Source organism: Indicator indicator, chromosome 6 (genome assembly GCF_027791375.1).
Source record: "Indicator indicator isolate 239-I01 chromosome 6, UM_Iind_1.1, whole genome shotgun sequence".
NCBI classification, from domain to species: domain Eukaryota; kingdom Metazoa; phylum Chordata; class Aves; order Piciformes; family Indicatoridae; genus Indicator; species Indicator indicator.
In genome coordinates, this window is record NC_072015.1 from 21130757 (window position 1) to 21156174 (window position 25418).

At 38.4% G+C, this 25418-nt stretch overlaps 1 protein-coding gene across 1 annotated transcript in view; it reads left to right on the top strand.

Moving 5' to 3' along the window:
• Positions 1-25418, top strand: part of SEMA5A (semaphorin 5A) — a 281365-nt gene that overhangs the window by 229031 nt on the left and 26916 nt on the right. Inside the window, exon 16 of the mRNA XM_054381978.1 lies at positions 19463-19688. Within this exon, the coding sequence (XP_054237953.1) occupies positions 19463-19688 (226 nt within the window). The remainder of the gene's footprint in view (positions 1-19462; positions 19689-25418) is intronic.

Here is a 25418-nt window from a genome sequence, read left to right on the forward strand (position 1 = left end):
CCCTCATCAATAGTTGTAATGAACTCAGCTATCTTTGTTCTTTTGCACTTCAGTAAAGAAGTCAGGGACCTTTCTCTTGAGTGGAATCACCTCTGCAGAGAACAGAAAGCAGCAAAGAAAATTCTGTGTCTCTCTGAAAAACAATACAAACAAACAGTTGGCCAAAATATAGTAATTTTTGTCACTGTATTCATATTTCTTAACCTTATAGACATAAACCACAAACCTAGTCTGCTTAGTCAACAGGGAAGGTTGAATTCCTGCAGGGGACTTTTCATAACTGCTGAACTGCTGGGTGATAGATGTGTTCCACTTTAAAAACCACCAACACCCCTTCACTCACACTTGTACCATGATAACCTTATGGTGGCTATGGCAGGTCAGGCAAGAGGACTCAAAGGACGTGGTCTTTCAAAGACTGGAGAAGATACTCTGTTTAGTTTCTATAGTTCTTCACAATCATGTTATGCTTCATGTGGATCCACAAATTGGCACACAAAGTGGTTTTAGTGCTTCACTGTCACTGCTAAAATAGGACCTCATACAAAAGGCATTGAAGTCAATTTAGTCTTCTTACGATTTCAGGGGCACCTGGGGCAGTCTCAGGCTTTTTGTCATTCTGATTGTCTTTTAAAAAAGATAAGGACTTGTTCATAAACGGATTCCTAACAATCAAAAAAAATGGTTAATTCTGCCATCAGAGATATTGTTTAAATGAATCAGTTGCAAGGAGCTTTGGTTTGTTGATTAGTTTAATTGTTATTTTAACCATCTTTTTCTACACTGTTCAGTGAGTATAGCCACAGTTCTTTTTCAAATCTAGCTTAATACTGTAAAATTGTCACATACCAAGATCCAGGGAAAAAAAAAAAAAAAAAGAGTCCTGCAAAGCTTTAAAGCTGCACTGTTCTTTTAGTGAAACACCATTAAGGGTTGTGGGAATATGAATAGTCCCTGATGAATTCACTTTCCAACCCTGTAAATGCACAAAATCAAGTACTTATTGGAATAAGGAATGTGATTTAAAAAGTAAAAACCTCCAAGCCCCACAGCTGGAGCACAGATGCCAACAAACATGACTTTGATGCTTCACAGATGATTTTGAATACAAAGCTGTTCCAATTGATTTCTTCCCTACATTTTCCTTGGGAAACTGTCATGTGTGCTGTGGTTGGCTTGTTGGGCTTTTTAAAGTGGTTAATGGATTATATAAATTCATAAAGGGTTTCCACAAGTGGATGCATACTTGATTCCGTTAATTAAAATTAGCAAACCATATGTCTGTATATTTTTAAGTGTGCAGTACAAACACAATATAGTTTTCGAGGCTTTTCTAGCTGTGAATTTTGAAAGGTAAATGAAGAAGCAGTATAGTTTTGCTCATGTACGTAGAAAACTCTTGAAGATTTAACTCCTCAGAGTGTATACTATGTCAGAAGACTTTTTTAACCTCAGAAAAGAAGATAGGCCTTTAAGGACCACCTCTGAAACTTTACAATTTAAATCTAGCAGTGGAGTCTAACTTTCAGTTAGTGTTGAAGTTACAGTAACTATGCACCTATATATAGGTTTATCTGTGGCATATTTGGCATTGTAAAACAATATTCTTTAATTTCAGTACACTGAGTATATACATGATAGTTGAAAACATGGTGAAGTTTTTGTAAGAATAAAGACTACAGCAATATAAGAGTGAAAAATACACCTGTGTTCTGGGAAGCCCTTAATCTAGGTTTGTCTGGATGGCTGCCTGCAATAAAGGATACCGAAGGAGGAAGTCAGCAAGCTGATAGCAAAATGTCTAAAATTATTTTTTTTTAGCTTGGGTTTGACTGAACCACTGTCTTGCATGCTGTGGTCAGGCTTCTCTTTGGAGAATACTCATTCATCTAAGTTTCCTGAAAGTCATCTTGTTGTGGAGGGGTTATTTAGAGAAACAATGAATTTACCATTTATTTTAGTGGCTTAATTCATGGTATCATTCTCATTTATCTTATCTTGAGTAGTGCCAATCATTGCACAAGCTCAAGATTGTTTCATTCATCCAAAGCAGCAAAGCCTGAATGACTTCAATGAATTACTGCCAATAAAATTTGCATCTCAGTCACTGTAAGTCCTATACAGTCCCAACTATAATTGAAAATATTGCATAACAGGCCTTTTAATCACTGTATTGGCAGTGTTCCAGGTTACATAGGCAGATTAGACAAATGGCAGCATTAGGAAACAAAGTTTTATCTTAAGTAGCTTATTTAATGACAGTGCTATTATTTTCAGATTGGGAAACAAGGAGTAATAACTGTAATGAATATTGTACTGGAAAAGCACCTTTCTGACTTTCCAAATTGTGATGTCCCTATTTCCTTACCCTTAAACTGTGTCTAGGGCAGAAATATGCACATCAAAGGATTTAAAGTACTGTGATTAATAGTTACAATATTCCAGATTTAAAGAAAGAATTCTCACCACATTTTTTAAAAATTCAGATAATTTTTGAAATGGCTTTAAAATTAATCTGGAAAATATGTATTGGTGAGGGAGAAGGAAATGAAAAAGCTGACTTTGATGAAAGCAGTTTTACTTACATTCTAGAGCTTCAGAGCTTGCTACTTGGCTACCGTCACATTAAGTTCCTGAACTGAGGAACCTAGAGCAGAACTGTGCTGGAATTTATGCTGCTGTTCTCTTCTTCCCACTACCTACAATTTTTAAATTTCCTGGGCAGTTCTTTTGTTTGTAAAAACCATTACGCCAGGTCTTAACGAACGAGGCAAATTATTTCACCCTTTTGGGGAAAAAAAAAAAGAAAAAGGAAGCTATTTTTCACTCACTGATGATGAAGCTGTTGATAGGATTGGTTTGTACTGAGAAGTGTTAGAGAAGAATTTGATGTACCTCACCTGCTAATATAAAGGTTAATGGCTGGCTGCCTACAACTGAGATGCAGACCTCATTCTTATTCCTTACTTTAGGATTTACAATGGTCCCTTTGACTTGGTGCTGATGAGTACTCCCATCTGCCATTTTCTTCATTCCAGTACTGAAATCTCAGACTGGGTTTGATTCTTCTCTGAAGATGGTATGAAAATCAAAGCTGGAAGCCCGGTGGAAAAATAAAATAAAGAAACAAAAAAATTAAAATATCGATCTCTGCCTTACAATAACTCCTAGACCTTTATGAAAGTATCCAAACACTCGGAAACAAATTTTAAACCTTTTGAGTAGTTCTCTTTGGTTTTGTCCTAGGTCACCATTCTAAAGAGTTTTCCATTGGACAGTCCTGCCTGCATTCTCTGTATTAGATGTGTATAATTACAGCATGATTGCAACCAGGGCAGCCAAGACGTTCGTAGGTCTCTGCTGATGGTGCCTGGTAACAATGAGAGCTTAAATATGGAGGACAGTTTCATTACAGAGAAAAAGAAGAGAGATCAGGATAATAGTCACTAGACCTTCCTGATGGTTCTTCCAAAGGGCATCTTTAAGTCTCTGAACTAAACATTGGTTGTCTCTTATGTGGAGACTTAAGACATATCATGCTGAATAGATTCATTTGAAAATCAAAAATCATCTTCAAAGTCTTTTCTGCATTGTTCCGAAGAGAAGAATGCACCATAGTTCCTTTTTCTCCAGTAAGCTGAAAAGCATGCTTTGCCTTTCTTCATTTTATATTTGGGGTCCCTCTATATTTCTTTAAAATTGTCTTTCCCACTGGTATTCACTACTTGAAGCACCTCTGTAAAGAACAGACATCAAACAGAAAGCTAAGCAATATTGTTATCAATTCAGGTTCTTTATATTATTAACGCACAGAAGTATTCATACTTTTCCTCAAACATAATTTTTCCGTCTCACCTCCCCACCCCTTAGCATAAATATCCTTTTCTGAATTTGGGATGCTTTCAAGAAATGTTTAGATTTACCTCTTTGTCTGTGTGTATTTTGATCCAAGACATCTAGGTGTGTATGATTTTCAGGATTTATTTTGTCTAACAATGTCTGGATTATGTTTCATGTTTTCTCATTTAATCTCACTTTCTGAATTTAAAGGTACTGGTGGTACATTAGTTCACTATAATTTTGTTAATAACAACATCACTATGATGGCAAAGAATCAAAATTATTTTTGAGATTTAAAGAAGTTGCAAAGGCAAACATTCCCAGTGCATGATGTAACAACAATAACAGAATTAAATTTGCCCATGCAAATTTACTTAACTATGCAATATTTTATGAGAAATTTTTTGCAGTCAAGTTAATGAATAGATTGTTTGGATTCCCATCAATTTGTTAACACCCATAATCCTGCTGCATGGGAAAACAATACACCTTTTGTGCAAAGCCAAAGATTTAGTCTAATTAAAGTTTTAATGATTATAAGTCATAACAGACTTATCAACTAGTTTAAACTACATGTGGGTAACATATGTACAAGCTTCGCAGTCTCCCCTTTCCTCTGGTGTAAGGTTTGTGCTCCTACTATCCCTATATGTGTTAAGTTACAGTTTTAGTCTAGGGGAGGGTTTTTTTTTGCAGCTGGTGAGTATCCCAAGTCCTGGGACAGAAATATGACATTGATGTTGATCATTTCTTCCTGATCCTTACTTTCAGTGGTTGGGATCTTTTTAATATTTGCTAATAGGCCCTACATCTTGCTTATTATTCATTGTGCTCCGAGTCCATACTACCTCTGAATTTACAATACAGTCTTTGTTTTACATACGTTGGATGCTTGTTCTTTGTTCTCTTTGCTACCCTTAAGGTTACCTTGCTCCTGAGGCTGCACTCCTGTGATGACCAGTAACTGGCCATCAGTGAGTTGTTTGTAGCCCCTGACTTCAGTTACTGTCCTCTGCAGGTTCTTTCAAAGCTTCTGATACTCCACTGTGCTGTGTTTTATTAAAGGGGGTCTAGTAGGTCGTTATATTCACAATAACTACATGTTAAAAATGCCCATCAGTTACAAAATCTATATCACTATAGACATCACATCATACAATTATACAGAGCTAGTGAAAAGCTAAAGCAAAGTAGGTAACAGAGATCTGGTCAATTATACAATCCTATAGCAGACAACAACAAATCTTGAAGCAGATCAAGATAAGCACAGGCAAAGCCTGAAAGGACCCAAAGCCTGACTTGTTAGCTTAATGCAAACCCTATGACTTGTTACAAACAGCAGTTACTCACTATTTACTGAACTACAAAACTAAAGAGCATGTTAGTAGTTTAGTTAACAATTAAATTTCTGATTGACCATCTGTATTGGAATGCATAAAGAGCTTCTCAGAAGGTTTAATGATATTTACCATACCCATGAACAGAAAGGATGTTGGATTTTCTCTATTGCAATCTCTTAGCATTCACATCAAGATTTCAGAAATCTCATTTCTGATAGGGATTATTAGGGTGACCTTGGTTTGAAATAAGTTCTGTTTTCAGAATGTGTGCAGTAGACTTCATATCCACTGGGATAAATTACCTATGTGATCAGCTCTTTCTTAATGCTGTCCGGTAGTTTTATCCATGGGCAACTTGAGATACATCTGGATTTTTGGTCCTGGTAGGAGAAGGCTATCCATTCTTATTTAACTGCTGATAAGTAGGTAACTCCCTTGAGCAAATACAACTGTTGTATATTCATATCTCAGCATTTGTGATGCCAGACAGGCCCATGGTACACTGTAGTGATAAAACTACATAATCTTAACTTTACGTATTGGTGTTCTAGTCAAAAGCCCCCTCCAAGCTAGATCCTTCTGTTTATCACTCAGTTAAAGTAGGTATAAAACACATAGCTCTCCTTCTTATTTCTGTTCTTTAACTCTTGTGCCTAATATTATAATATTATATTATTAAATTAATAATCTTCATTGTATAAAAGAGCTACATGGGATCTTATTAAAAGAGTTTCAAAGATATCTGAGTTTGGCATTCATGTAGATCCATGTAACCCCCTAGCAAAGAATTGCTTTATTTTGCTAGAAATGCATACAGTCTATGCTCCCACTTGTCCTTCCTGCTGTCAATAGAGGAAGGGTAGCAGGGGGCTTTTTCAAATGAGATACAACATTAGGATGTTAAGTCATAATCACATCTAGTACTGTGATAGTGCAAGATACAGTTTGTGTAACTCAGCTGCCTCCTGTGTTAAGAATTGTTTTCCAAGGCTAAGCTCATGGAAAGAATGAAGATGGATGATATTTCAGGATGTTGTTCTCATTTGACTTGAAGAATTGATTTTTTTTTGGGGGGGGGGAGAGGGAGGGGAGTGGTGGTGGTGGTTTTTTGTCACTGAATTATATTAATTTGCATTTTGTTGTGTGTTTGAGACATGTGAACAGGTACATGGTTGTGCAGCCTGTGTTTAAGTGTTAGCTAAACAATCTTTGGAGTATTCCATGTCTATTTGCCTCTGAGCAAGATAAAGTCATGCCACTTTGTGCTGATTCTTCCCCAAGTCCCTGTTTTAAAAACAAAAATTTACCCTCATGCATCCACCATAGGTTCTTCCAAAGAAAGTAGTGAACTTGCAATTTTGTAAAATCAGATACTTTCTTTCATCCTGCAGGATGATCACCTTAACTTTCTTCCTTCAGCTACAGTTCAAGGAACAATAGCTTTGAGTTGTGACTTCTCACAGACCTGTCAAAACATGAAGAGACAGCAGTGCAATCTTAGGTGACAAAACATAGTTACAAATATAATCTTTTGCTTCTGTGAGAAGCATAAAAAAAAAAAATAGAAAAAAAAGGTTCTGTTTCAAACTAGTGTGTATCTTACGAGTAAGAAAACAGGGTAACAACACATGACTGTGTATGCCTTAAATCTTCAGTAAACTTCCTTTTCCTTCCTGAAATCCTTTTAGGCATTTCTGTAATGCCTTGATACTGGCACACAAATACCTGTGTTGAATCTCGTAGGTTTCACATAGTGTTAGGATTCGTTATCACAGGAAGTTTACATATCGTTCAAGGTCTTCAAAGTGATTGCTTTCATAAACCAAGAATTAACTGCACAGCATGTGGGCCTCATCTTCTATACGTCATCAGTGGCTCAAGCAACCTGATCTAGTGTGAGGCAGGGGGGTGGAACTGGATGATCGCTGAGGTCCTTTCCAACCCTAACAATTCTATGATTCTATGAAAATATTTACTAAAACACCTGCACCTTGCTGTGAAGCCACTGTCTGAAGATGTTCTAGAAACTGTGAGCAAAACCAAGCCAAAGATTATACACATTTTTGAATTACAGAACTAAAAGGTACACATTTCTTGTGCTTTCTTAAAAACTGTGACAGTGTCAATAGGTGAATTAGTTGGCATTAAACTCCTTTTTAAAAGGAGCCTTCCCTTTAAAACTTCACGAGAATTGCATTCTGCAAAAGAAATGTTGTTGAAAATTATATTCTCTCATCTTCATTCTTCCCTCTTCATGAGAATCCTCTTGACTTCTTGCATCCTCACACTTTCATCTCAAAATTCTTGCCACTTGCATTTTCTTATCAGTGAAAATTGTTTACCTATCACTGCTTTTATGTAGTCCCATTAACATCTGTCAATGGATGTGCAAACTCAGCTCACTGTCATTATCTTTTATTTATTATCTGCTTTTAGTCCCTCCCCACTTCCCCTTTAAGAATTATTTTCTCAGGATTCTTAAGGAAAAACTAAAATCAAAGCAGACTCTCTGTCCTACCTATTCTGGGCCATTTTCTGCCTTTAGTGCTGTTACCAGTGTTGCCTTGTCTTTAGACGTCTAAAAGACTTGTCCAGAACTTCTGTGGTTTGGTCACAAATTTCTCTGAATATCTTCATTCAGTGGAAAAACAAAAAGGCAGTTCAAGGGAAAAAACAAAACATACCAATCAACAACAACAACAAAATCTTTTACTATAATTTTCCTTTTCCATATGTGCAACTTTGAGCTGCCTTTGCATCCCTTCCTTGCCTTCCCCAAACAGAACAACTGTGAGCTTGCAGGACAAGACTCTGAAATGAGCCAGCTCCAATAGTATAGTGCTCAGCAAACTTGCCTTCAGAGTTTTGTTTTATTTAAAAACATAATGTGAATAAAAAAGAATTCTTACTATTTTCCTACTTCAAAACAAAACAAAACAAACCACAAAACCAAACATAACTGCATACTATACCTAACACTCTTCCAGTTACTAATATTATTGGTATGAAAATGCCAAAAATCTGATGGTATGCTTATTGAGCTGTCAAAAAGAAGGCTGTGTTACAAAATCCCACACCCTAAGTTAAGGGCACCCCTCCTGACCATGAGCCAAAATTCAGTGCCATGAGTTTGACTTATCTATTCTGGCCATGTTTACACTGTTACTGGCAGTAAGCTCTCTCCACATTCCTGGGAACTTCTGATATAGGACATTGTGTGTTACTCAGCCCTTGCTTTTCCAATAATTTAATGTGGAATTACATACTGCTCTGATCAGCAAACACAACACCACTACCCAGTGGCAGTCTGCAGCTCAGCATTCTGAAGGCATGGACTGCTGTCACATTTTCCAGTTTCTGGCATGTAAGTCAACTGTCATAACTTGTAGCTTGTGTCCCTTTTCTGGTTCGTTGAAAAGAATAATTTTAGTAGATGATATATTCAATTCTTTTTTCCTCTGCCCAATTTGATCACTGCAGTATAAATCAATCCTTGCTTATATTTTTTCTTCCCCTTGTTAATGATGTTATATGAATTTTGTGATTAGAAGTGAAGCAAAGTTGGCGTGCAGAAATCTGATTTGAGACAAGACTAAGAAGAACATACCTGAATATAAAAAGAATCTAAGGATCATGTGTATGCATTAAGTAGAAAAGTTCTCATGAGTGTTGGGTTAAGAAAAGATGTTGTTACATATTCAGCTTATTGAGACTCATAAAATGCTAAATGATCCATTTGAAATGTGCTTTGATTTAATTTCACCAGGGAGTAACTCTCTGCTACCTGTCAGTTTATTTTCATTGCCACACTATTTTCTTTCCTGTCTTTGTACTATCATCACTTGCTCCTTTTGTTTTCTTCATTACTATTCTGGCTTGAATGTGTTCAGCATTGCCACCTTTCCCTTTTGTAGTGCTTAGCCTTTTGGCTTCTTCCAATAATGTATAAAATAAAAGTGCTTTAATCCTTTCCTAAGGAATTTCCCCAAAGCAACAGAGCATAAACTTCAGCAGTTCTGAACTGAAACACACAGACTATTGTCAATTAAAACTTGATCTGATTTATGGTAGGGTCATGCCAACTACGTAATAGCTCATATTTGAGGAGATGCAAAGGAAGAACACAGCTATTCCTTCTGCCTTCTTCCTCATACTGAAAATAGAGCATAATATGAAGCCATCATCTAATTAGTACTTTTTCTTTTCCAAAAACATCTGTCTTACAAGGAATTGGCTGGAGATCAAAAAAAAAAAAAAAAGTGTTTTGGTTGTAACCACAGAGTTCCAAAAATAGAACAAAGACAGATTAAAACCCTTGTAAATAAATTTTATATAAACCAAATGATATTATGAAAGCTAAAAATGAAGAGTGTTGTGTTACAGAAATTGATTTATACACAGTTTTTTAGATTGCCACAACTTAAATGGAAAATGTGAAACAGTTACTTAAATCAACAGGCAATTCATTTCTGACATGATTCTGAAAAATGCCAGGCTCCATTGGTCGATTCAAGGACAGAATGCATGTTTGCCTAAATAGAGACACATGTGATTTTTGAGAAGCCATAGGGAATCTGGACCATCTGACTGGAAGTGGAAGACATACCAGAGGCTGTGTGACAACCCCATGTGCTTTTTAGAGCAATTTGGGAGTGAGGTGAGATAATCCACAGCATTTAAAATGGCAACAAAGACCTGCAATTGAATCCTATTATTAGGGGTATGAGATTTGAGAATTGATATCTACTCATGAGAAAATTAAAGACAATCATGTATTTATATCTGCCTGTACAGTTTCACTTACTGAACTGGTGTTAAGCACAGTCCTGTGAGTCTGCACTTACTATCACAAGTAGAGGCATATTTTTCACAGATAATTTTGTGTTTCTGCAACCTTTAAAATCTTACCCACATAGTCAGGGACACTTACAGGTGAGTTACACTTGCTATGGCCATTTAACAAGTTCAGGTGTTGGCATCTTGGTGCCTATGCCTCCTTATTCAAGTGATTACAAGCTGTAAGTGGAGATGGGGTTTGTGCTTATACATTCTACTGTAGCAGCAGTGATTTGGGTTTGAGCAGACTTTCTTACCTGTCAGTCCTGCTTTAACTTCTGCCCTGGGGAAAGGCAGATGCCTGTGGTGTGATGAAATGGTGGTTAAGTGCATTTTCAGTTCAGTTATACTACTGTTTGCTTCAGTGTCCCTGGGTCAAACCCTGAGAAACAGGTTTATAGGAAAATTAGTTTTATTGTAACCTACCTGCTATACCTGTGTTCCACAGGTATTGTCCACTCTTTTGACATCTAAAAAGAGAAAAAATTTGCTTTAAAGTGATTAGGGGAGTGGGGTAGGGCTGTATTTGATTTGGCCTTTACAACTCATTTGTAGAAGCGTGGCATCTGAACTAGGAAGACATGCTTGTACTTATCAGCTTAGACTTCTTGACTTCCCTCCTAGTAGCTAACAGGAGATTCATAATATTTGCATTTCTGGAGATGACAGCAATCCATCTGCTGCTGAAGACATCTCTGTCAACCATATTTTGCCACCTTCATTAGGCTTCCAAATCCATACGCAGATCACTAAGTGAATTCATCTTCAGAAGTGAAGAGCCTGCCATTTCTGCACCCTCATCAGAAGAGGCAGACGATCCGAATCTTTGAATGTCTCTCATTTCTGTGGGTAAATCTATTTCCAATTGATTTAAATACTTGCACAGTTTGATGCATTTCAACAAGCACTTTTGCCTTTCACTGCAGCTCCTGGGTTCGGAGTGACAAATCTGAATTAGAATTCATGGCTCCTCATCTATTCAGTGTTTACCATTTCCATCACTCACACATTTGTCGTCGGGCAAGTGCTCTAACATTTAGAGTGTTATCTCAGGAGTGGTGAAGTTACAGGAATGTTTTCCCCATTTGTGATTTGTATATCATTTAAGTCATTCTTTGAAATGAAAAATAAAGTAAGAATATTGTAATAACCATATTTTCAGAGCAAAAGAAAATTTCAGCTCTTTCCAACATTATCTTTCTCAAATTTTGCCCTTTTTTTTTTTTTTTTATAGAACACACTTCATACCTCTTTAAAATTAATAACAGGGCAGGAGGGAAAACCATCAAACCCATGCTGCAATTGAGTGCTTGTTGTCAAAATGACTTCACAAGCAGTTAATTATTTCATAGTATTAGGTCTGCTTTGATGTATTACTGATTAGTAGTTGTATTTTTGCCCTCAAGTTTCGAGCTGAAGTGTGAAAGTTCATCTGAACCTAAAGATTGCGTAATTGTAGAAAACAAGATTAATGATGATCTATGGGCTGATAAAAGTATTAATTTTAATATAAGGCTACACTGATGATTTCATAAATCACAATCGATAAATGAATAAGAATCTGAAAGTGTGTGCTATGGCTGGATATGAAATAGGAGAAAATGTTTAATTTTTCTGCATTACTTCATGGCTGGCTTTTCACACAGTAAACGTGTCCAGAGAAGGGCCACCAGGATGATCAGAGGGCTGGAGCACCTCTCCTATGAGGACAGACTGAAAGAGTTGGGGTTGTTCAGTCTGGAGAAGAGAAGGCTCCGAGGTGACCTTATTGTGGCCTTCCAGTATCTGAAGGGGGCCTACAAGAAAGCTGGGGAGGGACTTTTCAGGGTATCAGGTAGTGACAGGACTAGGGGGAATGGAATAAAGCTGGGAGTGGGGAGATTCAGGCTGGACATGAGGAAGAAGTTCTTCACCGTGAGAGTGGTAAGAGCCTGGAATGGGTTGTCCAGGGAGGTGGTTGAGACCCCATCCCTGGAGGTGTTTAAGGCTGGGCTGGATGAGGCTCTGGCCAGCCTGATCCAGTGTGGGGTGTCCCTGCCCATGGCAGGGGGGTTGGAACTAGATGATCCTTGTGGTGCCTTCCAACCCTGACTGATTCTATGATTCTATGATTCTATGATTCTGTGATTTACCAGATCAGAATATTATGGAAGTAAATGTGTCTTTAGTATGAAAATTACCAGAACTGCTTTGTGAAAGAAATTAATGACCCAATTTTTTTCGTAGGAGTACCACCTGGGATCCTTATCCTCAACTCCAAGATTACAGACTGTGCAGCTTTTACTTTCTTCTCCTTTACTTGTTTTGCAGTCATGCATTGTTTTAACCCGTGGAGGTAGCGATACATGGAAAATCATGGAGCAAATTGTCTTAGGGGCAATCACTGTGCACCTGAAGGATGGCCAAGGGATCAGGCCCAGCCAACATGGATTTAGGAAGGGCAGGTCCTGCCTCACCAACCTGATCTCCTTCTATGATCAGGTGACCAGCCTGGTGGACGTAGGAAAGGCTGTGGATGTAGTCTACCTGGACTTCAGCAAGGCCTTTGACACTGTCCCCCACAGCAAACTCCTGGCCAAGCTGTCAGCCTGTGGCTTGGACAGCAGCACTCTGCACTGGGTTAGGAACTGGCTGGAGGGCCGAGCCCAGAGAGTGGTGGTGAATGGTGCCACATGCCAGCTGGCAGCCTGTCACTAGTGGTGTCCCCCAGGGATCAGTGTTGGGCCCCATCCTGTTCAATATCTTTATTGATGATCTGGATGAGGGGATTGAGTCCATCATCAGTAAATTTGCAGATGACACCAAGCTGGGAGCAGGTGTTGATCTCTTAGAAGGTAGAAGGGCTCTGCAGAGGGACCTTGACCGTCTAGACAGATGGGCACAGTCCAACATGATGGCATTCAACAAGTCCAAGTGCCAGGTGCTGCACTTTGGCCACAACAACCCCATGCAGAGCTACAGGCTGGGGTCAGAGTGGCTGGAGAGCAGCCAGGTGGAAAGGGACCTGGGGGTACTGGTTGACAGGCGCCTGAACATGAGCCAGCAGTGTGCCCAGGTGGCCAAGAGAGCCAATGGCATCCTGGCCTGCATCAGGCATAGTGTGGCCAGCAGGAGCAGGGAGGTCATTGTACCCCTGTACACAGCACTGGTTAGGCCACACCTTGAGTACTGTGTCCAGTTCTGGGCGCCTCAGTTTAGGAAAGATGTTGAATTGCTGGAGCATGTCCAGAGAAGGGCAACGAGGCTGGTGAGAGGCCTTGAGCACAAGCCCTATGAGGAGAGGCTGAGGGAGCTGGGGCTGTTTAGCCTGGAGAAGAGGAGGCTCAGGGGAGACCTCATTGCTGTCTACAACTACCTGAAGGGAGGTTGTAGCCAGGAGGGGTTTGGTCTCTTCTCCCAGGCAACCAGCACCAGAACAAGAGGACACAGTCTCAAGCTGTGCCAGGGGAGGGTTAGGCTGGAGGTGAGGAGAAAGTTCTTCACAGAGAGAGTGGTTGGCCATTGGAATGGGCTGTCCAGGGAGGTGGTGGAGTCACCATCCCTGGAGGTGTTCAAGAGGGGATTGGACGTGGCACTTGGTGCCATGGTTTAGATAGTCATGAGGTGTAAGGTGACAGGTTGGACTTGATGATCTTTGAGGTCTCTTCCAACCTTCTTGATTCTTGATTCTTGATTCTTGATTCTTGATTCTTGATTCTTGATTCTTGATTCTTGATTCTTGATTCTTGATTCTTGATTCTTGATGGTGGTAGACAAACCCCCAGTTTGTCTACCTACTGTTTTGCAGTTCAGGAGATTTTGCTGAGTTCAGGGAGAGACACATTGACGATCATTATAGCTAGCAATGGGTGAATCTAAGAATCACAAATCTGAGGATCAAAGTAGCCAAGTTTTAAGTTGCCTGTGAAAACTCAAGTTCCAGGCTTGCTTCATTTTCTGGCATTTAAAAATGTATTGTTTTGGATCAACTTTTAGAAGAGTATAGCTCTCATTGTCTTTCTAGGCGCCTACATGAAGGAAAACTTAAGATGCAGAACGGAAATTAAGGTAATTTATGTGTGATAATATATTTGCAGTCATTACAAAGCAGCACTCTCTAAAACTGACAGTTTGGCAGCCTTTTCAAGCCTTTTTGACTACAAGATTATCTTCTAACATTCTTATTCTCAGTTAATAAATACTTGGATTGCTATGATTTCCAGCAGTCGTAAAGAATACATTGTAAGCAAATGTTTCAGCAATTTAGAAGATTTTTGTCAGGAATTATAAGGCCTGTGTGAAAACCTTTAAGCTTCTTAGTAAGAGTATGTGAAGCTAATTGCAAACAATTGAGTTATTACAGCAAAGTAAATCATTCTTTTCGTCTGACTTCATCCACCTTCTTTAACTCCTGCATTTGTGCCTGTAGTGAAGAAAGCCATATGCACAGATCATTAGCAAGGCTTGGCTGCCTGATAACTGAGTTGCAGCAACTCACTTGCTTCCAGTGAGCTGATCAGACCCCTCAAAACGGAATTTTGAACAAACCCCTTTTCCCCACTTTTGAAGTACTGAGTGATCGAGTTAGTAAAATCACAGCTCAGAGGAAACTACCTTTCTTTCCCTGGTCTTTTCAAATGGAAAATAGTGCATTCTTAATTTTAAAGGTAGAGTTGAATTTTCTGTCTTTAGAATAAATGTTTGACTAAAGAGTTCAAAGCTGGTGTTTAAGCACTAATTTTAAATGCTGTTTTAAGTGCTAAAAAAGATTAATTTTGATGCGTGTCCAAGTAACACATTATTTACCTTTAATGATATTTGTATTTTTTCCATCTACTTGTCATGTTGTTGCTCAGATTTGGAATTCTATACCACTGCAATTGAGGCCATTGCTATATGGCAGTGTAGTGCCTGCTTAAATAAACTCACTTTTGAGTTAGTTTTGGTAAATCCATTCAATCATTTATAGTTGGACAATCCGTTTGGCTTTATGGCCTTGATTATTTATGATCCTGTGTGCTCTGTTTTCACCAGCTCAGTAATATACTTCCTTTGTGCAGGCTTTACAGCCGTCTAAACGACATGCTCAGGGAAAAAAAAAAATGAATCCATAGTCCAATGACAGGCATCCCTGGGCTTATCCAATTTTAGATGGTCCAAGTGGTGATGTCCCCAGCTTCTCATCCCTCCCCACAATGGAGCTACTAGAACAGGAGACATGTTTATGTTGTGCCAGATCACAGTGGCGCTTATGAAACCATGGCTAAGGGGGTATTTTGAAGTACGATTCCTGACTACTAGCTTGAGCAAATGAGCACTGAGCATCTCTCCCCCAAACAGTAGCTTAACGGCAAAACAGCAATTTTCAGCGGAAGGATGGTGCATACTCTCAATAATGATAGTGCATAAACAACATAATAAGCTTCCTCTACTAGAGGGACCCCTTCCCCCCGTTCAGTGTTCTTTTAAGTCAATATAATTATTTTGGTGGCCTGCACTTTTTATCGTTAGCCCAGGCCCTCAAATAAATGTGTATCAAATATTTATCAGTTTAAAACTGGCAGTAGCTATCTTTGACTCCTAATTAGTGGCAAGTCCCTGTTACATTACTGACAAAACTGCTTAAGTGTGACACTTAGAATTAGTAATGTACACAAATGCAGAAAAGTACATAATTGCACGAATGTAGTAAAAATCAGAAAAGTAAAATTCATTACCTAAAAAAACTCCCACATCATGGGAAAACTGTTTGCTATGTTCTTGCATGTAGCTGAATGTGTGATCCTTCAGAGCACATTGCACAACTTGTCCATTTTGTGGCATGTTTCATGGACCATGGGTAGAGACAAAGCGATGGAGGAATTAGAGGAAGAATTTTCTATTTATTCCATGCATTTTTAGCGGTACTGCTTTTTTTCCTTATTGTTAATAATGCTTTCAGTATCTTCAGTGCCCCATGAGTGAAAGGATCAGAGTAATTTAGAGGAGGCTTCTGTCATTGTGGGTAAAATGTTGAAGGTGGTAAAATGTTGAAGGTGGTAAAATGTAGAAGGTATCATTCATCACAATAAAATCTATTGTTAACTTAGTAAGAGAAGACTAGTCTTCAAAGTAAATCCATATTCAAAAAGGAACTGGGTGATCAGACAGAATATTAATTCTGCTTGTGGGCATGAAACATTCCTGGAAGTGAGATGAGTGTCCAGTAAAAACAAACAGTCTCCAGTTTCAGCTGTAAGACACTGATTTCTGAACTGGACATGCAGGCAAGTGCCAGAAGTAACCAAAATTCACTGAAACACATTGTATTTTAAGTATACTCCATTCTTAGCTTGAAAACCGATAGCAAATTCCACTAGTCATTTGTTTGACGGGTTTTGAGGTGTTGTCCAACATTAAGAAAATAGAATGTTGTCCAATATTAAGAACTGAGAATGGGGGTGGTTGCCATTTCAGAGTTCAAGTTCTCATAGCGACTATAACTTGAGGCCCATTCCTGCCTTAGCAGTGTGGGAAAGGTGGTATGACTGCAATCCCCTGGTCTTGACTGCAGAAAATGCATATAAAGGCAATAAAGTACCTATTAGTATTTAGTTGAAGAACCTGGCTTTTTAAACTATGGAAATAAATAGAGACATGATTATGTACTTATTTGTCTTCAATTTGCTTTAATTTTAACATGCTTTTCTAAAACGGATAAGAATTTACATTTCTATAATGAAAATAAATGAACCTGTTGGGTTTTTTTTTGAAGTTCAGTTAGTGATTTCCCTGAATATATTTTATCAGCCACTGCAAGATAAATGTCATCTATCTTTTGATTCTTGGAAAGGGGGAGGATGTATCAGTCCTTTGGGGAATTTGTATTTTGATGTGTAAACAAGGAACTATTTTTTCTTCTGAGTTTTATAACACTGTTATATTAATTTTGAACTTTGCTTTGACTGCATATGAGAACTATCCACTCCTTTAACTACATATCACTGAGAGAAACTGAAAGCTTGGGAGATAACGGGCAGACCCAACTTCTTTTATCTTACACCCCTGTCATGTCCCAGGTTACATACTACAAACAATACATTCAGTGTCAATAAAGGCATAGCAAAATTCAGTGGCTGGAAAATTACATTAAGGGGAAAATGCAGCTTTAACTTAACTTGCAATTTGTTATCTTTGAGAATTACTAAATAGTGGAACACCTGATGTGGGGAGGTGATAGACTTATCAGTGACAAACATCAGTGAAAAAAACAGAGAGGGAAAGACAGTGCTCTTGCTAACAGATGCACTGTAATCCAGCTGCTGGAACATTGGAAGTGAAGAGCCAGCTGGGATAGCAAGCAGGGCGGCTCTGGCTGTTGCTGGGATCTGTTAATTTTATTATGTCATTTTTACAATTCATGTGCTGCGACAACAATTGTACATATTCAGTCCTCAGCCTAAAACATTCATGATTTAAACAGCTGCCTCAAGGAGTCATGAAAAAATTACTTGCTCTGATGTGCACAGGACCAGATAGTTTTCTTGTTCCTCGCTCTTGTTCTTCGATGTCTTCTGATCGGGAAACCAGTCAAGGGTGAAACTCAGATCCCAGACAGGTTAATCCAGTCCTCTGTAGGGATGGTCTGAAGGGATGGTCCCTGAATATAACTCCTATGGTCACCATTGTAGTGATCTCCAGGTTTTAAGGTGGGAAAGGACTTCACATAGCCTTGAGTAGTGAACAGTAGTCCAGCTGAAGTCTTTGGCCTAAAAGGTCTTTCTTGCCTGAAGTACCACAAAACTATGCAACCAGGAAGTTTGTCACAAGTCCACTTGGCCTCAGAACATGGGAGTCTTGGGCACAGCGCTAGGCTCTCCAGTGCCTTTCCATGTTTAGTGGGGCAGGGGTTTCTGGGGCATGTTTTTCTTTCCAGCTCTAAGAGATGGCAAAATCAGAAAAGCTTTCTGACAAAGAAACTTCTATTAGATGTGAAATATCAACACAGCCTTTAAACCAAAATACAGGTTGAGAGTAATTGCTTTCAGCCTAATTGGATACATTAATAAGTGAATTTAATGAAGAGCAAAACTAATATTGGTGCCAATATAAGGTGTACTAAGTTATACTGAGCCCAGAAAATCTACACTGCTCACAGGAAGACAGTCCTTGGGAGCAGAAATATAAGGAAGCTTCTTCAGGGATGGAGAGAACCAGGAGAAGGAAGAGGAAGGGCCCAAGCAGATGGCTCTCCTGTCCTCCGCAAGCTTCCCTCTTTACAATGAGTATGATGCTTATGGTATAGGATACATCTGTGAGCTAACTCATGTCAGCTGCCCTGGCAGATTCAAAACTACTGATGGCCTGCAGACTATGGCTGACCTAGAATTCTCTCCCAGTGAAACCAGGATAGATAAAAAGGAAATTTTCACCATAGGAAAGAGAGAAGCAGGTAATCTGTTGCTTGTTTGAGCATGGTGGTATCAGCTAAGGTAGGGGTTATGGAAGAAGGAGGTTGTACTAAGTTGTAAAACCATTTTTAGCATTCAGTAGAACTACAGACTTTATTAAGCTCCTTTTCATAAGATACCCTTTCCTGGGTATCTCTCTAAGAGGTCAGAGGCAGAAGGATCATTCAAAAACTGTCCCACTGATGCTTATTTCTTTTTGTCCTTAATAATTTATCAGTGTGAATTCATTCTGATATTTAATGGTTGTTTAATTTCATCTATATAATTTACAAAGCATTTTCATCAAATGAAACATATTGTGCTCACGGAGATGAATAGACAGGACCTACAGATCTTGACAATACCTGTCAGAAGACCTATATTGTGGGGCTTGAGAATACTTACAGTTCTGTATTTGTTTCTTAGGTGTGGTCTGTTCCCTTTGGTTCATACCTGTCTATGGGGAATTTCCTTCTGATTCTAGGTTTAGCAGTGCTGGAGTTATGGCTAACATGCACCCTCAGGGAGCCCGATTCTGTAACAGAAAACATTTTTTGTCTCTTGTCCCCTTATAATACATAGGCAATATACAAAATGGAGAGTGGTTTGATATTTGTATGCCACTAGATTTTCCAAGGAACTGTTTGCTGGGTTGTGTCTTCTACCTGAAGTTTATCAGAATTCTTCTTAATTAAAAGCTTTAACATATTTTGTTACACACTATTTGGGACTATTTATAAAGGATGCTCTTTTTCTTGGTATTTATAGTACTCAGCTTAGTGTTCTTACAGATATAATAAATCTTGTTTATGTGGTATATTATTGCTTTTGGCAGTGTGAAACTGTGCTTGCCTAGAAGCAGTAAAAAAACTTTTGAGATTGGAATTAAAAGTTTATTGATGATCACTGCTATGGGAAATTCTGGAAGAATATCAGAGACTTTTTCATTGGTTTGCTTTTTGTCTGCTTTGAGGATTTGTTGCTTTTCTTTTAAAGTAGTATTTAATGATGATGTTCATTATGGCCATTTTCTTTCAGGAATACCAGCCTTGTAACACCAATACCTGTCCAGAGTTAAAAAAGACAACTCCTTGGACACCTTGGACCCCAGTCAATATTTCAGACAACGGCGGCCACTATGAACAACGTTTCCGATACACCTGCAAAGCACGTTTGCCTGACCCAAATTTGTTAGAGGTGGGGAGGCAGAGGATTGAAATGCGTTATTGTTCGAGTGATGGCACCAGTGGATGCTCAACAGATGGTAAGCAAAGCGAGAGTGGCTGCACAATGCCTCCTGCTAGCCAGGTTTCTGCAGTTCCATTTTCAGCACAGAGCAAAAGTGTTTGTTTGCCAATGTGTTGTGTAGCAGAAGTGATAATGAAAATGAGGATATAGTGATCACAACAATAAATCTAGCTTGTATTTCTTCTGGACATACCTTCATCATGCAGAATGATTAAGTGTCTTTTGCCACTGATAATGAGATTTGTCAGGTTATTTAATAGTCTTTATAATAATCTGAGTCATGACATGGCAACCCAGTTCTTGGAGGATTCTACCACCTTCTTATACTCCCTCAGGTTTTTACTGGAAGAGAGTTTGATAAATATTTGGCTAAAATATGTTTTATTGATACTGAGAAGATCTTTTTGCTCAGTAATTCTAAAGAAGCAACTGTAAGATACTTAAAGGTGTTTAACTAAATAAGGAGTTTATGAACTGGATAATTTCTATTATAAAAGTTTATGTCTATGTCATTCCTATTTCAGGTAATCTACAGTTTCTAAGGCAGATTGTCCTGTGGAGCAACTCTTGTAACAAGTGTTTCTGCTATTCTTCTGTTTTCATCCGAATTAAATTTCAAGCTAGCATGTAGCAAAGATTTTGCTCTGCTAGGATTGGTGTATGACCTACCTTTCTTGTCTTAAGCCTTTTGGCCTGTTGGTGGTGCTGCTTTTTGCTGTCTTCCAGCACTTGAGCATTTATGACAATTTTTTCAAATTTTTGTGAGATTAAAAGAGAAAGAGAACATTTTTCACGGAAAACTTTTGATTGGAAGGGATCCTTAAAGGTCATGTAGTCCAACCCTTGTGCAGTGAGCAGGGACATCTGCAACTAGATCAGGTTGCTCACAGATCTGTCCAATCTGACCTGAAATGTTTCAGGGATGGGGCTTCTACCACCTCTCTGGGCAACCTGGGCCAGTGTCTTTTAGTTTAAAACTATCACCCCTTGTCCTGTTGCCACAGACCTCGCTAAAATTTTATCCCCATCTTTTATGGACCCCTTGAAGTACTAACTGGGCACAATAAAGGTCTCCCAGCAGATAGTATAGAAGTAGAAGAGTTATCACAGCAACTAGATGTAGACCTACAGAGGAATCTAAGTGTATTCTTGCCTGACAGCTGAGGTGTTGGCATTTAAGAATGGAGTATGTGAAAGCCAATACACTACTTGGGACCAGGTTAGTCAGACAAACCAATGCAAGAGCCAGTTTGTCCAAGATCACATTGCTGCAAGAAAATTAAGCAGAGAGACACCTTTTTCATCTCTGAAGTCATGATCCATAAGTCCTGTTCTGGAGTTGAATGCATAAGCAAACTCTTTCTTACAGAATATAGTCAAAAGTAACAGTGCCTATGTTCTGTCACATAGAATGATCAGACAGTGTACAAGAGACAAGGGTGTGGGTTCAGGTGCATTCTTTGCCTGATTAGCTTGAAGAATTTTCTTTCACTTCTGAATATCAGATTCCTGAATTGCTGGTCTTGTACCTTATTTGATGCATTTTGCTGCCTTGCTTCATTTGGACGTAATTGATCATTGGACCAGTGTATGGGAGTGACCCTGTTACATAGTAATTTAAATGTTCATGTGGGAGAAGATTTTGCTGACTAATCCTAAAACTACTGAATATTTAAATACTTTATATTGAGTAGTTGACAGGACACAAGCTATTACACATCTGTCCATTCTTTCTAATGAGTGCACTCATAACTTTGTCATCAATTTGTACTCATTCTTTGATGCTTTTTGGACAGTGCATCTTTAATTATTCTGTAATAAAAGATGAATCCCAAGTGGTGTTCCAAATGGCTGCATTAACCAATATGCTTCTGGTTAAAAAGTGATACTGTTACATCTTTAGCCACATCTTATGTTAATCCCATTTGTTTAGGTATTTTCTGATTATGGATATCAGAACAGTATGGATTGGAGCATCTATGGGGAGGGGGAGGACTGATTTGCTGATCTGATGAAACTTTAGTGACTGTCTCTAAACATATGAGCTCTCTACTGCTACTTGATTTCATGGAAAGAAAATCTATGAATAAGAGTCATGTACTGTAGCTGTAGCTTTTGGAACAGAAGGATATCGTGAGAATGGGAAACCATGAATTGTTGCACACATATTCACAATTTTTGGCTAGATAGCAAGGAAACATCATAATTTACTTCCATCTACCAGAGCCTGGATACTGTGAAACTCTTCATTATTTCCATGTTGAATTGTAGCAATTTTCTGGCTTTTACAGGAAGATTAATATTGCTACGTCATGCTTGGCATACCTCATTATCAAAGATTTGTTCTGTAAAAATCAGTTCTCTATTCTTTGCAGCAGAGCCATTTGTTAGGAATTTTCTCATTGCCTGTAATCAGCAATGTGCTGATTACACTGTGCATCTATAGTCGTGCCATATTAAATGGAATCATGTTTCGCTGTCAGGCACTAGCAAAGCAAACTTTCTTTGCAGTCTGAGGCTGGAGAGCTTTTTGCCAGAAACCCACTGGGATCCTCCTGTGTGGTAAGATTTCTATCTCAATCAACCAAGCAGTAGCATTTATACACTGTATTCATGTTTTTCTGATTTGAAGTTTGATTAAGAAGAAAGAAATACATTTAATTCTCTGCCTCTGGGTTTTCATATAGTACTTAGACAGGAAAGGGACAGCTATTTACAGTAAACTGAGAGAGACTTTGTATATTGTTGCACATCTTAATGCAAATGTCTGTAAACTCTGGCAGTAAAAGTCTAGAAAGTACATCACCATAGGCTTTAATGTGTGCTTATCAAACAGATTAAATATCTACATTAAACATACTGACTATCTCTCTGGGGGTTATCTGATGTATAGGCACTATGAATTGTGTTGAAAATGAGTTTAATCCATGGATAAAAGCTTCACAAGGTATGAGTTTACCTGGTTTTTCTGTGTTGAATTTACCTCACCTAACTCTAAACTCCATTGCACTCTGCAAAGACAGCTAGCACCCCTGAGGAATGAGAGATCCGTCTGATGATAAGCATTTCATATAAAGGGCAGAAATCACCCTCTGGAAGTACCAGTCTCTTTCCATGGTGTATACAAAGGAAGCAGTAGTGATGACCTCAGAGAAGACATTTGAATTTGATGTTGTTAAATTTAGATGAGGTTAACCCCCCAAATACCTTCAGAAAGTAATTAAGCAAAGACAACCCTTTTAATGTATGCAAACAATCTGAAAGAGTCTTCTATTTAATTAATTTTTGAATTTTTCAGGGATGAGAGGGTGGAAGGGGAGAATAAAATCTCAAGTGTGATGGTTTGACCCTGTCTAGGGCCAGGTACCCACCAAAGCCACTCTGTCACTCCCATTTTTAAATGGACAGGGGAGAGGGAAAATAAAACAAGAGCCCCATGTGGCAAGAAGCCCGTGTGTTTAATAAGGCAAAGGCAAAAGCAAAGGCCACATGTGGAAGCAAGAGCAAAAAAAATATTATTCTCCACTTCCCATTAGCAGATGATGTCCAGCTGCTTCGTGGGAAGCAGGGCTTCAGTATGCATAGAGGTTGGTCCAGAGAATAAACACCATTAATGAATGCCTCCACGCTTCCTTCTTTCCTTTAGCTTTTATATCTGAGCTGATGCCATGTGCTATAAAATACCCCTTTGGTCAGTCTGACTCAGCTGGCCCACCCATGTCCCCTCCCATGATCTTGCCCACCTCTCAGCCCACTGTTGTGGGGGATAATGTTGGAAAAGCACTGCCTTCGTGCTATGTGAGCACGAAAACAGCAGCAGCGAAAACACTGCTGTGTTATCAATACCCTTCCAGCTACCACTACAAAACACAGTACTATGAAAGATGCTATGGGGAGAACTAACTCCATCTCAACCAAACCCAATACAAAAAGTCACAAATTCCTCAAAGGGGATACAGAGCCCCTGGAAAACTGAGCTGATTCCCAGATGTCACTGCTTTCTCTATGCCTAATCTAAACCAATAGTTATTTTTGAAGGCAAGATGTGGTTATGTCTGAAATGCTGTTTTAGTGGCTATATCTTCAGTGAAGAAATTGATTAAATCCAAGTGTTACCCACAGGAAATTTCTAATGCATTCAGAATTTATTACAGATTAAAACAGGACCTGGTAATTAGTAATGTCCTGTAGTCATAAGGAGTATGTGTTGAGATGTTATCTGTTACACAGTCTTACTGAAGCTAAACTGTGGTATTCTGAGATAGCAACTAAGTTAATTATGGAAGTCAGAACTGAATTCAATGACAAGTTTGATTGACAAAGAACTCTTCACTGGAACTTTGGGATTCAATGTTTAAACACAGAAAAGCTAGGTACAAGAAATAAAGTTACTGTGGTAACATCTGCATACTGTTTTAGGTTTTTGGGTTTTTTTTAATAGTTGTCTTTGCATTGCATTAATGTTTGTCACTGCAAGTAAGTTTAGAAGGTTTATAAAGTTTTTATAAGTATATAGGCCTGAAGGTATGTGAGTTTTACACTTCAATGATGTTAATACTTACAGAATATTTCTTAAACTGACAACAGTGGAACAATCTTTGCTTATCCTTGTTACCTCATGCACTTTAAACTGTTTCATGCTGTCATTTAGAAATTATTCAGAATACTTGCATTTTGGCTCTAGATATTTTTTTTCCCAAAGTCATGAACCTAGAGTCCTTGTATAATAGAATTTTCTTTGTTAGATTTGAACAGGAGGACATAAGGCATAAATCAGTCAATGAATAAAATTTATCACATGTTGCTGCTACTTCTCTTATTTAGAGCTGTATTCCTTAGCTACAGGCTAGACTAGAGAATTACTATAAATATATGAGATTTATTAGAGCTCTACTTTTAAGGCAAATTAATTGAATTTGACTGGGAATGTTGCAGTCTTCAAGATCAATCAGGCCAATCAAAGTCTCGTCACAGGTTTTTTTCCAAAGCAGGTTTTTTCCTTCTGTACCAGTCAGGGCAAATGTCTCTCATTTTAACATGTCTTTAAACAAGATTAATTCCTTGTGGAGTTGTAGGACTATTCCGATTCAGCCAACAGCCAAATTCTGCAATATAACCTTTTGGCTAGTTTTGCATTACCTCTCCTGCCCCCCATCCCCACCTCAATTAATAAATGAAACGTTTTAGCTGAAGGACCCAATAAATCTTATTTTCCATCTGTTTTCCACAGCTTAAGAAGTTACTACACATCAGTTGGCCAAAGAAAAAAAAGAAAGGGATGGTTGGACGTTCCTTTTGCAGCAGTCTTGGCATGGAACTCTGCAAACATATAATAATTAGACCATTAATCTTTTTTACATGTATATTTCTATATATGTGTATATATATGTGTCTGTGTATGTATTTATAACAGATGCATATGTATAAGTACTTGTGTACTTGTGTGTAAGTGTGTATATATGCATGATTTACTGGATTGTCCTCTTGCTGGCAGGCAAATTCAACTTAAAGATTCATACTCCATACTGGCTTTTCAAAATAGCATGTGAAAGTATCAATATCATAATACTAAAAACTTGGTAAGGAGATGCCTTTATTAAATATTAGGTTTATAGGATATTGAACACTGCATGAGCTAAGTTTTACCAAAATGAAAACATCTCAGAAACCCAGAGTTCTGAAAATGAGAGGATTTGTTACACAGTGCTGCTCATTAATTTTCAACTGTAGATTCTTTCCTTTAGAT